This window comes from Cryptotermes secundus, unplaced genomic scaffold (assembly GCF_002891405.2).
Source record: "Cryptotermes secundus unplaced genomic scaffold, Csec_1.0 scaffold245, whole genome shotgun sequence".
Classification (NCBI taxonomy): Eukaryota; Metazoa; Arthropoda; class Insecta; order Blattodea; family Kalotermitidae; genus Cryptotermes; species Cryptotermes secundus.
The window spans coordinates 112,716-128,759 of record NW_019736398.1 but is presented as its reverse complement, the minus strand read 5'-3'; the positions used below and the strand labels follow the sequence as shown (position 1 = coordinate 128,759).

At 39.0% G+C, this 16,044-nt stretch overlaps 1 protein-coding gene across 3 annotated transcripts in view; it reads left to right on the top strand.

The window, feature by feature from the left end:
- The window catches only part of LOC111869810 (HEAT repeat-containing protein 5B), a 109,295-nt gene that overhangs the window by 70,036 nt on the left and 23,215 nt on the right, over nucleotides 1-16,044 (top strand). For all 3 annotated transcript variants that reach the window (XM_023861594.2, XM_023861593.2, XM_033753564.1), the window contains 7 exons: nucleotides 973-1,152; nucleotides 3,540-3,803; nucleotides 6,358-6,539; nucleotides 7,774-8,019; nucleotides 9,976-10,201; nucleotides 12,406-12,636; nucleotides 14,219-14,381. In XM_023861594.2, coding sequence (XP_023717362.1) covers nucleotides 973-1,152; nucleotides 3,540-3,803; nucleotides 6,358-6,539; nucleotides 7,774-8,019; nucleotides 9,976-10,201; nucleotides 12,406-12,636; nucleotides 14,219-14,381 — 1,492 coding nt within the window. The remainder of the gene's footprint in view (nucleotides 1-972; nucleotides 1,153-3,539; nucleotides 3,804-6,357; nucleotides 6,540-7,773; nucleotides 8,020-9,975; nucleotides 10,202-12,405; nucleotides 12,637-14,218; nucleotides 14,382-16,044) is intronic.

Here is a 16,044-nt window from a genome sequence, read left to right as displayed (position 1 = left end):
CGAGATACCGGGCGCTCATATTATAAGGTAAGGTTATAAAAACCATCTTTTAAGATCATTTTAGTGAAAGTTTCATCCTTCAAGGCGTACCATTCACTGCTCAAATACTAAACAACCTGCTTCCATTGCCGAGATACAGGGCACTCATATTATAAGGTAAGGTTATAAAACCACCTTTTAAGATCATTTTAGTGAAAGTTTCATGTTCCTATCTCATATAATTTAAGAACAATGATGAATAAATCATTTTCGAGCAAAATTTGAATGGACGGCTGAATATATTACCGCTGGAGAGACGGCAGCGGAATTTAAATGACCGCGTGAAAGGGTTAATATAAGTGGAATTCTGATATGCACAAAGAGAAATCATTGTGTGATGAGGTTGCCATATTACATGTCTAACCATCTCAGTCAGTATTAAGAACTGATTTCTCTCCAGCTAAGGGGCACGCAGTAGCGTAGTTAGCTGAGGCACTATGCTACAAGCTGGAAGGTCGCGTGTTCAAGTCCTGTTGAGGTCATTGGATTTCTTTCAATTGACCTGATCCTTCCAGCCGCACTATGGCCCTGGGGTTGACTCAGCCTCTAGCAGAAATGAGTACGAGGAATGTTCTTGGAATATTCTTGGGGGTAAAGGGTGGCTGGCGTGTAGGGCTGACAACCTTGCCACCATCTATGAGCCAATTGTCTAGAAAATGTGGGAACCTCAATATCTCACAACCTATGGGCCTCCATGGCTTGTTACAGGGATACCTTTGCTTTTTTTTTTACTTCAGCTATGAAGTGTGAGGGGAGGCATGCTATGTACATATTCTTATACTATGGAGTAGCATGAGTGAAAACTGGCTTTGCACTCATCCATCAGAATAAGAACCTGTTGGCAGTATTTGGGTCCATAACTGAAGCCCCCATCTCAGGTACTCAGTTCAGGTTTCATTTCATTACTGCCATGTAACTTTAGATTTGTTGCAGGTTTAGTAATCACAGAGAGTGGTCTGCCTGGAGTACTGTTCAGCATGCTAGACACAGAAACAGATAGCAGGCTTATCAAAGACATTCATGACACTTTGACAAGCATGTTACAAATGATGGCTGCAGATAACCTGTCTCAATGGCTGTCTCTCTGTAAGGACGTCCTCACAGTTGCCACAGGTAGGGATTTATTTAACATTTTATATGGAATGTATATATTCCTTACTGTCTGCTTGTGTTTTAGTAAAATACTGTGGTGTGTACAGCCATTTCTGTGCAATAGGTGAATACACAATGGTGTTATGCAACCTGTTTCTAGGTAACAGATCGGTAAACTCATTCCAACAGCAACACATACGAACACAGGACTAGAGTTACTGTTGGAAACAGTGTTTTCTACTTGGTCTGTGTAAAGTAGTTACAAGCAAGACAATTATGATGACCCAGTTCAGTTGTCAATTGATAGTCAGTCTGCATTGTGTGAAATGACTGCCAACTTGAGAGTTGGTTGGTTGGTCAGTTCTGCATTGGAGGCTGTGAAGAAAGGACGAGGGAAGCTGAATAATCTCCAGTATTAGAACCTGTTGCTAGGGAACAGCTGATGAAGACACAGCAGGCTGGAAAAAGGCTTAGTGGGTGCTGTGGTGATTTGTCAAGTGTGGAGATTAGCTGTACTGACACACACACTTAGTGTCCTCAGTCTATTACAGTCGCCACTGGCTGTTTCCTGGCAACAGATTTAACAAAATGGAGATTCTTCAGCTTCCTGCACTCAAGTCCTTTTGTCACGGAACTCTCATCAACTGACAACTCAACCAACTGGGTCCCAGGCTGGCGGCCATTGCACACCAACCTCCTAGTCTTCTTTACACAGTCTGACTTCCAACTGAAAACTGAACTCCCCCACTCACCAATCAGCTACTTCATGTTATGACACTTCACTCGACTGAACTGCTGACAACTCTAACCAACAACTAATTCATTGCTTCAAACTGTCCTGCTTATAATATCTCAGCACGGACCACATAGAAATCACCGTTTCCACTGTTATAGTTCAACAATACTTCGACCTTTCCATAGGAATGGGTGTTTATCTGCCCACTGCATAGCAATGGCTATACATGCTACAATACCTTTTAATTGCTACATTTTATCACCTTTCATAAATCACAGTTTCTTAAATCTTGAATGAATGTGTGTATATATATGAACTTTAATTATCTCTTTCATAAAAGTTAAACTATAAAGATTAGATTTGTTTCATTGTGGTCCATCACACTAACAATATTATAAAAAGATAAACCAACACAGCATGCCATGAACAACTACAGGACGACATCAAAGAACCTTCTTCTCAAGAACGAGAGGCGGCAAACGTTTGGCCTCCGTCAAGAGAAGTAATAAGAAAGAGGACACGAACCTATTTGGGTTATAAATTCTAACTTAACTAACAAAAATAAAATATTTTAATATACTATATCAAGACAGCCGCTGTAGTTGTAAAAACTTTCGATTTTGTGTCCATTTGTATATTATCAACATTGTATGTATAGTTTAATGCTCAGAACATCAATTGTAATTGTAGTTTCCAAACTGTATTGAAGTCCCTCTGATGATGGTCTCTAAAGACTGAAACATGTAGGTGGATGAAGAATTGAAATAAGAAAAATCTTCAGCAGTCACACTGGATGGAACTGTTTTATCTTTTTATAATATCAAAATTAATTACTGTATAAATATTTAACAGTGTCTTCTTCAACAACAGAAAAAATGAAAATAATGACAATAACCAGTTATCTTATGTTGTGTGTGCATATTCTGTTACAAATGTAATTATTTTTATAGGTTAATTAATCAATCTTTCAGTATTGAGATTATGTAGTGTCAGGTCATAGGATGAATGATGAATGATAAAGTGGAAAGGATTTGGAAAGAAGCAGTCATGGCATAATGAAGGTACTGTTCAGCATTATCTGGAAGGACTGAGGAAAACCACAAGAAACCTCATTCAGGATATCTGGTTCCCCAGCTGAGATTCAAACTGAACACCTCCTGAGTACATATCCAGAGTGTTAACTCTGGACCAGCCTGTTCAGTACTTTGTTATAAAGCCTTTCACAGTATTTGCACCCAGAACTTATATTGACTTAAAAATATTTGAAATGAAATTGAGTATCTTAATAGATTCAGATTTTATGATATGTACATACAGTGATCCGTTTCTAAGAAAATTGGTAGTTTCATTTGAAGTCCATGTGGAGAAAGTATTTTATTCAACTGATGTGTAACAAAATTAATGCTTGACAAATTTGATTGTGTACTCCCAACGTAAAAAAGTTCATCAAATTCAAATCAGCGATTTCAGAGATCATTCATATAGACAGATAGGTGGACAGATGGACATACAAGAGAAACTCCACATAAGCTTCATTTTGTGCCATTTGTACAAGAAGGCTAAAGAAAATTGTTAGTGCTTTTTAAAGTTCATATTTTTAGGGAATCCTGTCAGAAATAAATATTCACCAAAAAGTTGACAGGCTTGAGATTGACGATTTTTTTTGTTTCAGAATCAAGTAGTGGTGGAGATGAGACGGTAGGAGTTGTTGGTGATGGAGGGGTGGAGGAAGGAGAAGATGTGGAGCCTGATGATGACCAGGTTGAGTTTCATGCTGCAGATGATCAGTCAACACATCCTGCAGTACAACCACGCTGGCCCACTAGAGTGTTTGCTGCAGAATGTGTTCGAAGGATCATAGTTGCCTGTGAAGGAAATAAGTCTGCCCACTTTGATCTTGCATTAGCCAAAGAAATGCAGCTTACCAAAAGTCGAGGTGGGTCATGTTTACAATTCATAACCTCTTATAGAGTACAGTGGGCTTCCTTAGTGTTCTGGTTGGTATCAAGACATAGTCTCCTCCCATGATACATTCAGAATAAATTTTTTTTCTAATGATCCTTAAAGGCTTATTCACTCTATTTGTGAGGCCATCCCTCCAAGTTACTATACAGCCAACATTCAATGCATGAATCAGACACCTTTACATGCACCCTGAACAAGCATTCCTTGTTTTCTCAACAATGCTCTTAGTATCCTGTTCCAGACAACTTTTAACCAGTCCCCTGTCAGTTCATTTAGTCATCCAGCATTTTCATCATCTGTGGCAAAACAACACATTTTGAGCCATAGCCTTCCATACAAGATTGTGCCAAATATGTCTAGTTTTCACTTATTTGGATTTTGCAACAGTAATTTTTTTACAGTGCATGATATCAGCCTTGCATTGAACCAGGCACCAGGTTCCCTTTTCAGTTGCTGTCCAAGACTTGCAGAGCTACAGTGGAGGTGCTGCACAGGAAGGCAGCTGCATCTTATGCATATTTTTTCATATTACTATCAGATATAGTGGTAGTTATGTGCTGTCTGGCAGCTCTGTCAATATTACAGTCACTCACATGTTTTCATTGCCTCATATTTTTATGACAATAGATTTTGCATTTGCATCATCGATACTGTAACTGGGTGGTGTATTGAAGTACACTAGCATTTCATTGTCATTACCTTTTGGAAAGTGAAGATCGTCAGTGTAAACAAAACTATTGCTCTGCATCATTCGTACACACAATCCTGCGCCTAAATTAATATTTCAGCCTTACATTGAGGAATGCTGTTGCACAAAACCGACGTTCTGTTGTATCTTTCAATCCCTGTGAACAATAATATTTACACAGAATTGGCATAAGTTCCTGTTTGTTTGTTCTGCATGTTTAATCACCATTATCTTAAAGCACAAATCACAACTGCAGCACCTTCTACTATTTTACACATTATTCCCATTCACACTAGTACCCCTTTTCCTTAACGTATGTCACTGTTACAGTGAGGGACACTTGCACTTGAATTACCACTTTTCTTTCCTAACTTAGATGGTGTGAGAACCTCTGACAATGCATAAGAGACAACTTCCGTAGTGCACCAAAAACAGGCAATATTTACACATCGCTTGCAGCCTGGCTCTCTGGACACCAACACAAGCACTATCCAATCAGCGCTCACAATTGCAACAATATTTACACATTGCTTGCAGCCTGGCACCCTAGACACCAACACAAGTGCTATCTAATCAGCGCTCATTATCATAGCTTTGTCGCCAACTGGCCCGTGCTCATCCTAGCGGCATCAGTATAAAGCTGTGGGCCTCGGGACACACCAGCATCAGTCTTTCACCAGTCACAGCCAACATAGCTACGCTGACTTCAAGAATCACCACTGCCATAATGCACCATAACAGCGCCAGTAGACATCAAACTCTGCCAGCGCATGCACTGTAACAGTGCCAGCCAGACTCTCTGCCGCTTGCCACTATCCAATTGGCTTGCAACCCCGGGCTGCAACTCAGCTGACAGAACGGCCCTTTTCAGGGCCTCCACCCAGCACCGTCATCACTAGACTGGGCTAACCGCTACAAGAGGAGTCTCCACCGGCATTCTTCAGACATGCTCCCCACTCATCTGTGATACCAGTTTTAAGTGCAGTGAACATTTACTGTTATAGTTACATGGTTGTCTCAACTAACATCGACATCCCACAATGGTATTTTTGGAACTGCAAGGCTTCTGCCCTTGAAACATACTCCTGTCTTGCTTGCTAGTCATATTGCCCAATAGCAAGAATTTTGACATGAAGATGCTAAAAGCACAGAACATCTATTTATCACTCAAATTCATAATGATCTGTAGTTTGATAATGCTTAAAGGAGGAAGGGGGAACTCATCTTCCATTCAGACAAATGTGATAAAAATCCATTTTTGAAGACAGACACAAATGGACACAGCAAAAGCAGTTCCCAGAAAAATCTCCAACTTTGAAACTGAAAAATGAACATTCAAATTGAGATGAGGAAATTTGTTCCTGTTTGATCTTGAAAATTTGAGACTTACTCATGCCAGTTAAATATTACTAGAGAAGCACAATGCCTATATTGCAAGGGTGATGAGCATCTTTATGCCTAGTGCCACACTTACATCAAAAGTTGCTTACAAACCCTTAATCTGGGCTTCAGTACCATGATGAAAGAGTTTGTAAGATACCTGTTGCTATACATTGTCATTTTGAAACTAACTTTGTTTTGTTTGTGAGACAGATTCTTAAATACAATTTTATGTATTTCTGAGATAGAAATAACTGCTAATCAGCAGTAAAAAAAATACAACATTGTATTTTCTTGTAACTTTCTTTCTCCATGTAACTTTTTTTAGTATTCAAGAAAGATTTCATGTTTTGAAATATTGTAATTATGACATGTTTCCAGCATTGAGTGTATTTATAAACTGGACAATATTCAGATATCCTAGGCTGGTTTTTTTTACTGATTAATTTTCTTCCAGGAGACTATCTGGTCTTACATCTGTCAGATTTAGTGAGAATGGCTTTCATGGCAGCAACCAGTGACTCAGATCCTCTTCGACTAGAAGGCCTCAAGACACTGCATGAAGTGATAGATAAGTTTGCACGTGTGCCAGAGCCGGAGTTTCCAGGTCATCTTTTGTTAGAGCAGTTCCAGGCCCAGGTAAGCAAAACATTCTCTCCCTCCTACACACATGTGTGCCCCCCCCACACACACACACACACGTATACACTGTATGTCATCAGCAGTTTCACAAACTGAACCAAATGGCGTGTTCCATCCCCAACTCTTCTCCTGGCCTTGTTGCATCATCGTGCCAAGGTTTGGCACTCCAACTATCACCTGTTGCTGGTGTGATTTCATGTCAAGAATGCATAGATGTTTTTTAATACTACTGATATTTGTAGCACAGTGTTTGAAGTATGAGTTTATTTATTTATTCATAGTTTAACAGTGCGGTCAGTAACTCAGACTGTGTTGTATCAAATGAGTGTGTGATAATGGACAACAATTGCAAAGGTATGTGAATGAAAATGGCCACCATCTAATTTTAAGGAGCTTTCGTGACATTTGTATGGAGTAACTGAGGTAAACAAGCAGGAAACCTTAGTCAGCATAATTGCTGGCCTGGATGAGATTCAAACTGAGCACTGCCTGAATTCAAGTTGGAAGCATTACCACTTGAGCCAAAATGCATTGTGTTTGTTTAAACATTGAGAACTATTTATTGTGTATCATGTTGAAAATATTTGAGTCTTTCACCTAGATCTCACTTGTATTGATTTTTTTCCTTCATTCTTGTTTATTTAATAAAATCATTATTTTTTGTTATAATACCTTCAACACATCATTTGCCTATGGAGCCATTAGTGTTTATGTCAACACGTTAGAAATGTTTGCTTTTCCACAAATTGCAGACATTGAAAGTGAAAAAGAAACTGCAGTAATTTTCCAATCAGATGGGACACCACTCCATTTCAGTTATAAGCTTTGATGTACTCTGAATTCTACGTTTCTTAAGCAATGAATTGAAAGACGTGAACCAATAATTTGGCCTCCAGGAAGTCCCACATCTTACATCACTGGATTCTTTCATGTGGGGTTGTGAAAAGCATTGTGAGTGCAGAAAAAATCTGTGATTTACAGCACCTGTGAGTTAGAATTTATGCTGCTGTCACAACTATCACCCAGGTCAAGCTTTATTACACCTAGAACAAAATCGAACACCATTTCAGTATCTGCAGACCACAAGTGGTGCTGACATCAGATGTCAGAAGACTTAAAAAAACAAAGATGTTGCATCTTGAAGCTAGGAAGTTCTTTTTCAATGACTGTATATTGGATGCAGATCAGGGGTGTATTTATTAAACATTTTAGTCTCTTATCTGCTGAACAGGTGGGTGCAGCTTTACGGCCAGCATTCTCACCGGAGACTCCATCACATGTGACAGCAGCGGCTTGTCAGGTCTGCAGTGCTTGGATTGGGAGTGGAGTTGCTCATGACCTCAATGACCTTCGCCGTGTTCATCAGCTGCTTGTTTCATCTCTGGCAAAGCTTCATCGGGGTGCATCCACCATACAGCTGTATAATGAGAGTCTTGCTACTCTTGAACGTCTTGCCATCCTTAAGGCTTGGGCAGAAGTAAGTAGACTAACCTTGTAGAATAGAACTTAATCAGTGTGTCATTTAGAATACTGAAAAAAAAAAGCCTTTCTTTGGCAACTGTCATGCAGAAATATGTAGTTTTGGAAGTCAAAACATTATTTTTCAGTCACACAGCTGAATAATTTATTGCATTTAATTTTCATAAATAATGCATGTTAATTAATTGCAATAAATATGACAGGTTTAAATTAATTAAATGGTCATATTATGCCATTTATCATGTTCTGTCCCATTTCTTATACCTGTAGCTACATTAGTTGTTAATTGTTAACTACTGAAATAACTTCAGGTTAATTGTTTGAACAAGTTACAAGTAAATATTGATACTGAATTAAAATATGTATTAATAGGTATACTTGCTTTGGTCAGTCATTGTCGTTTTCAGTACTGTTATAAATAAAATTAAATGGGATTCTACAGGATCATATTAGCCTAAATTATTCACCATATTGTAGCTGAGGTGTGCAGTGTGATATGGATGCATAGCTTGTATGGTAGCGTTATTATGGCCATAGATGTGTTGTGGTGTGGAAGGGGGAGGGTGTATGAGCTGTGAAGTTTGTGTCAGCTCACCTTTTAACTTAAGGGGTATCATCTTTCACATAATATAAACTACACTCAAATATAAATGAGATTATAGTAAGGAGATCTCAGTAGAAGTCATAAAGCCTATTTTTCGGGCACTGATGTCTACTTTTTTAAATCTTTTGTTCTTAATATTGCATTTATTCCATGGGCTGGTGTGCTGAACTCATTTGCAGACGGTCGCACACTGGAATCGTCATGTCAAATTTGTTATTTCTTGCAATTGTAAATATGTGGCCAAATCTTTTCCTTTGTCTCCTCCTCCTTCTCCTTTCCTAAATAGTTATTTAGAGAGAAATTTTATCTGCATTAAATTTGTTGGATATGATGTTAAAATTTCACACTATTACCACGTTTGTGACTGTTAACTCATTAACATTACTGAATTTGTAGGTATGTTTATGATCTGTCTCCATACCGAATTTGATTTGCCTGGCTCCAGTGATTCATTCATTATTGCCTTGAATCAGAGCACTAAATGCAGATTTTCTGTAGCTGTCATTTTGTTGTTTTATATTTTACCAGAAAGAATACCTTAATAAAATTTTCGTATTTTTTAAAGGTGTTATCTATTTTATGTATTTTTCGCTTAGTGGGGGGTGGAGTCCAACTGGGTCCACTTGGCATGGAGGCCACTGATGGGTCTATTGTACCTGCCCCGGGTGATTATGATGATGGAGAATTTGGTGGAATGAAGATTGGCAGGGGAAACCAAAGTACTCGGAGGAAACCTGCCCCAGCGCCACTTTGTCCACCACAAATCCCACTTCCCCAGACCTGGGTTTGAACCCGGGCTGCTGCGGTGGGAAGCCAGCAACTAACTGCTTGAGCTATGGCGCGGCCCATCTATTTTATGTATATATTATTTCAGGACCCTGTATTATGTGCCACTAATGTCACTCTGATTTCACAAGTTTATGTATTCACATGTTATTACCAACTTCAAAAAATGTAAGATGTGAAGTTGGAGTGCTCTCTAATAGCATACATCCTACAACATATTGTAAATGTCTTTGAGCTGGTTCAAAAGTTGAAATTGTGTGTGCATGCAGAGAATGCATTGTGATCTCATAAGCCTGTTTTATTTACTAAAGAAAGAAAAATAGGATAGAGATGAATTTGCTGGATAAATTATTATTACATTTGTTCATATGTAACAGAGCATTTGATACTGGAGTATTAGGTTATTCTTGTTCACCTTCGTGACTTCCACAATCACTGTTGTTGCCACTATCATCCTCGGTATTGTTTTTACTGAAATTTGTGTACAGTAAAGATTAAAGACTCCCATTAGGTATAAATTTGGAATTTCTGATCTCATTTAAGTGGCTTGCATACCTGTTTCAGGTGTATATAGTAGCTATGATAGGGAATGGCTCAGCTCCTGGTTGTTTCAACACAAACTCCAAACCTGCACCTTGTAACATATCAGCTGATAAGGATGAAGAGGACTTCGGTGATTTTGAATTTAGAGGAGAAAGTCTCTTGAACCTGGTGCAACCAGAACTTGTGAGCTTATCTCAGCACTGGTTGGCAGCGCTCCGGGATCATGCACTACTTTCTCTGCCACCAGGTTAACTTGTGACTGTTTTATTTTTATGCATGTAAGACTAATGCATGCAGCTTTAGAGACATCTCAATGTATTCAATTCAAGCACATACTTTTGGTACACCCTTTTTGCTGAGCGCACATTGCTGCTGCAATTACAATCCTGCATCTCATCAGTGATAGCTTTAAAGTGGATTATTTGTCTGACGTGTAGGTTTAGTCATCCTCTGGGTTTGGACTGAGAGCAAGGCTACTCTGGCCTAATTTCCAACAAATTTCAACCAAAATCATTCATTATTTATAGTGGTCTATTTTGCTACCAAAGGATCGTAGAATCATTTAGCTTATGGTTTATTTAGTGACCCTGCAAGTGTCACATGCTGCATAGTGTCAAATTACAGAATGATTAGGAAATAATAAATAGTTATTGGATGTGGAAAGAAGTTGTGGACTAATTCGAGCTACTATTGTAGCCGTTACATGGGAGGACTGAGGAAAACAATGAAAAATCTCAGTTAGGAATGTTTTTTCCAGGTTCAAATATCACATGTTTTACTTTTTATATCAATTTGTGATCTACTTACTGACTCTCCCTCAGATTTACATATACTACTGTCATTCCTAGACACTGAACATGAGCTTTTGAAGTTTTGTAAAATTAAATATTGTGATAGGTAGACCCATTTCTGGGTAACACCTGCAAGGTAAGCAAAAATACAACACCCAATACTGAGTAACAGAAATGAAATTAAAAGCTTACTGGGTCTATGCACGTATTACAGACAGTTTATTTCCTGTTTCGCCAACATCGTGGAACTGCTGACCAAACTCATGGAGGAGAAGCAAGCCTTCCAGTGGACCCCAGAAGTGGAACCTGTCTTTCAAACACTGTATTGCCCCTATTTTGCATACTCAGAGCAAAGAGAAAGGTTCATCGTTGATACAGACACGAGTAATGTCAGGATTGGTGGAGCACTCTCCCAAGTGCAGGATGGACAGGAGCAAGTAATAGCCTACTATGGTAAGACACTGAATTAAGGTTGAGAGAAATTACTGCATCGCCTGACAGGAACGTCTGACCATTGTGAGGGCACTGGAACATTTCCATAAGTACCTCTACAGACAAAGTTCCATCTATGCACTGACCACTCTGCATTAACGTAGCTCATGAGTGTTAAGAACCTCAAGGGACAAACCACTTGCTGGATTCAGCACCAACAAGAGTACACCTTCACTTCCAAGCACCGTTAAGGCCAAAAACATAACAATGCCAATGCCCTTTTGCGACAACCATACCAAGTGTACCCACTGCCACACAGTCGAGGCATGGACAGACATCAAGCTGTTGCAGCTGTAGTTGCAGCCAGCTGGGATCCAGCTGCTCTGAGAAGAAAACAACTGAAAAACCAGGACATAGGACCCTTTCTGGTAGAAATAGAAACCGGACAACACCCAGAATGGAAAGATATCACTGACCCAAGCCCCATGTACAAAAGCTAGTGGGCCCAATGGAAATCCCTCACTGTGAAGAACAGCATACTAGTGTGCCACTGGGAATCTGCCATTGAATCATCAAAAATAGCCCAGATAGTTCTCCCTCAGAGCAGAGTGAACGATGTGCTGACTAAACTACATGGTGGACCATCAGGAGGTCACTTGGGTGTCAGCAAGACCCTGGATAAGGTCTGGCAAATGTACTATTGGCTCCAGGCAAGAAATGATGTTGAGAAGTGGTACCGGCAGTGCAACACCTGTGCAGCCACTCTTGGCCCCCATACCAAGAATCAGGACCAAATGTGTCAGTACCACATCAGGATCCCTTTCAGAAGGATGGCCATCAATATAGCAGGGCCCTTCCCACAGAGCAACCAAGGATTATTATGTATCATTTTCATTCTAACCTTTGATTTTTTGGAGTCAAATTAAGGTTAATTTATATCCAGTAAAAACTATACATAAATATGGTAATGTGATCAGAAATTTCAATGAAATATAGTGAAACCTCCATTTAATGTTCTTTTTGGGATCAGTGGGTTTGAACACTAAACTAATGAAAATCTTTAAAAGAGATGCTTTATTACTGAGATTATTGAATTTGAATCATTGAGGTTTAATGTTAAATGAGGGTAAATCTTAAATCGAGGAGCATTAAACAGGTGTTCCACTGTACAGAGTTATATCAGAATTTGCCATCTCTGTTTAAGACATCAAGCTGTTTTAATTTTTAGAGTTTGCTAGTCAGCTGCCTCATGATGGAGGAGCATTCTACACAACAGATACTATGGAGTCTTCCAGGCCACATTATGCAGCCTCATGGCCTCCCATCCTGCATGCTGCTGCCCTCTGGCTGAATGCTGGTGGATTTGACAGTAAACCAACCAGTGCTGCCAATGTGCCAAACAATAATAATAGCAGTAAAACTGGAGACTCTGTTTCTGACAGATTCCATCTCTTGTTTGGTGAGTGGTAACTGTAGACATAATTCTGTTGCGCACTATTACCAGGGAACTGTTAAACTCCATGACCTGAAGTCCACAAGCAAACTATTCCGACAGAGTGACCGCCGCTTGTCAGCAAAGTTAATGCCACCTTTAGCAGATAGAGGGTGTCATGTGGTCAGCACAACATCCACATGGTCATTAATCTCAGTTTTCTAGACCAGAGCCGATATTTCCTTGAAGTAGCTCCTCAGTTATCCTCACAAGGCTCAGTGGACTCCATTCCAGACTCACTACTCCCCAGAAAATCTGGTAGCGCTGGGAATCAAACTGAGGCCTCTAGATCCATAGCCAAGAATACAGGAGCGGTCACCAGTGAACTATTAGTTACATAAATCAGGCAGTGGCCTCAGTAGAGACTGGGTGGTCATTTATGACTCGTATTCTGCATATTGGCTGGGTATTTATACTCTGAATTGACTAACTCCATGGAGCTGAATTCTCCTTTAGAAACAAGTAGTGGCTCAACTGGTCAAGATATGCCTTACCTTTTATGGATCCCAAAGGTTCATTCATATTTACAGGAGCCCACCATTGGATTCTATCTGGAGCTAGAAAACTCCCACCTCCCTAAGATCTATTTTAATATTATCTGCCATCTATGCTTAGATCTCCCAATTGGTCTCTTCCCTTCAATTTTTTAAATTAATATTATTCTTTACAAGCTTCTTTCATCTCCAGTACCTACAAAATCTCATCCATCATCCTCTGATCATTTTAACAATATTTGAAGGATGATATTAAAAATGAATGTCTGAGAAATAGATTTGATTTGGTTCATCCTGGTCCGTTACACTAGCAATAGTATAAAAGCTAGTCAACTCCACCCAGTGTGATTGATAAATGTTTTCCCCCCCCCCTCCCAATTTTAATCTTTCATCCTTGACATGTTTGTATTGATATATCTTTCTGCAGATGGTCTCTCAGGCCGAAACATGTCAAGGATGAAAGATTAAAAAGAAAAAGGAAATATCACTCACACTGGATGGAGTTGACTATCTTTTATACTATCTGAGAAATTGATTGTGAAGGTGAGCACTGTAGCCATTTGGCTCAGGGGTGTTCCATTGGAGGGCTCCTGTTAACATAATGATGAACTTCTAAGTCTCTTAAAAGCATGAAATTTCTTGAAGAAAGCAGTCTTCTGCGATTTGGCACCGTGTATATGTGGTGTTAAGCGACGTTTCGGAGGATCGTATCGCCCCCATCTTCAGGGTTGAAGAAAAAGTTTAAGAAATCTGCAATGTTGTCACTTGCAGATTTCTTAAACTTTTTCTTCAACCCTGAAGATGGGGGCGATACGTTCCTCCGAAACGTCGGTTAACACCACATATACACGGTGCCAAATCCCAGAAGACTGCTTTCTTCATAGTCACCGCCGTGAAAGCCTCAAATCTTACATGAAATTTCTTAATCGGCCGATTAACTATCAACTGTGCAATAATGACTCTGTACCATGCTTGCAAAACTTCCATTACTGACTAATGAGTCATTCCAGTATGTAATGTGCTGAGCTAGTTTTGTTAACTGGTCCCTTGCACAGGAATATGTATGGAAGCACTCTGCACTCCAAGATCTTCAGAGCCAGTTGAAAGTGTTTTAACATGTCTACAAGCCTTATATACACTGCTAGATTCTACTTGGCCTAGAGAAATCCTCATGGATGACCGGTCCCTTGGAATTGAGCTCTGCAATGTGCTCCACAGGTAGGTTATAATTTCCACTTTCACACATGCCTACTCTTTTGTTCTCAGATTCATCAGTTCATTTTCATCACCCTTACAGTATATAGCAAATATGTATTACAGTATTATTATCTCAATCTGTACAGTTGCCAGTAGGCTTATAAGTTTCCAAGGATAGTGTATTATTATCTCTAGACATAGTTAATTCTAGAATTTGGGTGAAACTGGATCTTTTGGCACTCAGATTAGCCTGTTGTATTTAATCCTGATGATTGATGAATATGAGACATTTATGAATTGATAATATGCAGGGGAAAATATAATTGCTTAGAAAATATCCTACCCCTGTGCCACTTTGCTCACCAGAAATCACACATGGACTTCTCTGGAATTAAACTCAGGCTTCTGTGATGAGAAGTCAGCAACTAACCATCTGATTTGTGGCATGGCTACTACTTTACTTAGGCGGCATCCATTGGTAATTGTCATCTATGACTTAAAGTCCAGCAACCAAATGTTTTTTAAATACAGTTTTGGATATATTTTTATGCACTAAGTAAAATAAGCTCAGTTCACTCTTTTATCCATCCAGCAATTCCAATTCCAGTATCATATAATAATTCTGTGCTACAAAATCCATAATAGAAATATCTCTTTAATAAAGCTTTATATTTTCTTGTGACTCTGAAATTTCCAGACCTCAAACCCATGAACATTGAAAATAATTAGAAACAACTGTCCGATGGACCCCAAACTTGAAAATGACGTATCTAAAAATTTTCTTTCTGAACAAATGTGTTTCACCGTTTCATTGTATGAAGCTTGAGGTGATGCGCATGCACGCAAACACAAACATGTGCATCCACATAATGAGTGCTTTTTTTTGTGGCTGGTACACATATGGAGTATAATTTATGCATGCCAACAAACTTATTAAAACTTTATAGAGTGCATCCTGTTGTGTGTATAATATAGGGTGTCTGGATGAAAGGTATCCAAAATAAAAAATTTATATCTCGGAAACTAATAGTCTTACACGTGTCCGGTTTATGTCATCGGAAAGAAAAACTCTGAATTTTTTTTTATACCTGGCTTGTGCGCATACACCACTACATTTTTGCCACCATGTTGGGAATCACCTGGACAGAGAGATGGCTGGGATATGAATTGGTGGAAGTGGACCAATCGCTTGGCCTCCTAGGTCGTCAGATTTAACCCCAGTGTTTTTTTTCTTGTGGGGTTATGTGAAGAACATTCTCTATCAGGTTAAGATCAACAACCTTCAACACCTGAAAGCCCGCATAAGGGATACTGTGGTTACAGTAACACCAGAAATGCTTCAAGCCTGGATATTTGTTGTGCCACCAAGGAAGCCCACGTTTAAATTTATTGANATTCATTTATTTCAAATTCAGTAAATCCAAAACATAGGTTGAAATACAACCCTGGATATAGAACATGTCAATAATAATATTAAAATAAGTTCCAAACATTGAAACAGTCAAGATAAACAATAAAAACGATATAAAATAGTACACAGTGTAATAACAATTTCATTAAATACAAACAGATTAAAACAAAGAATTTAAATTATCAGTAACATGAATCTTCTCTATACAATTCCACCCAAAATATATTAAGTGCAAAAGATTATTATGCGCTTTAGTTTCAAGATAAATATAAG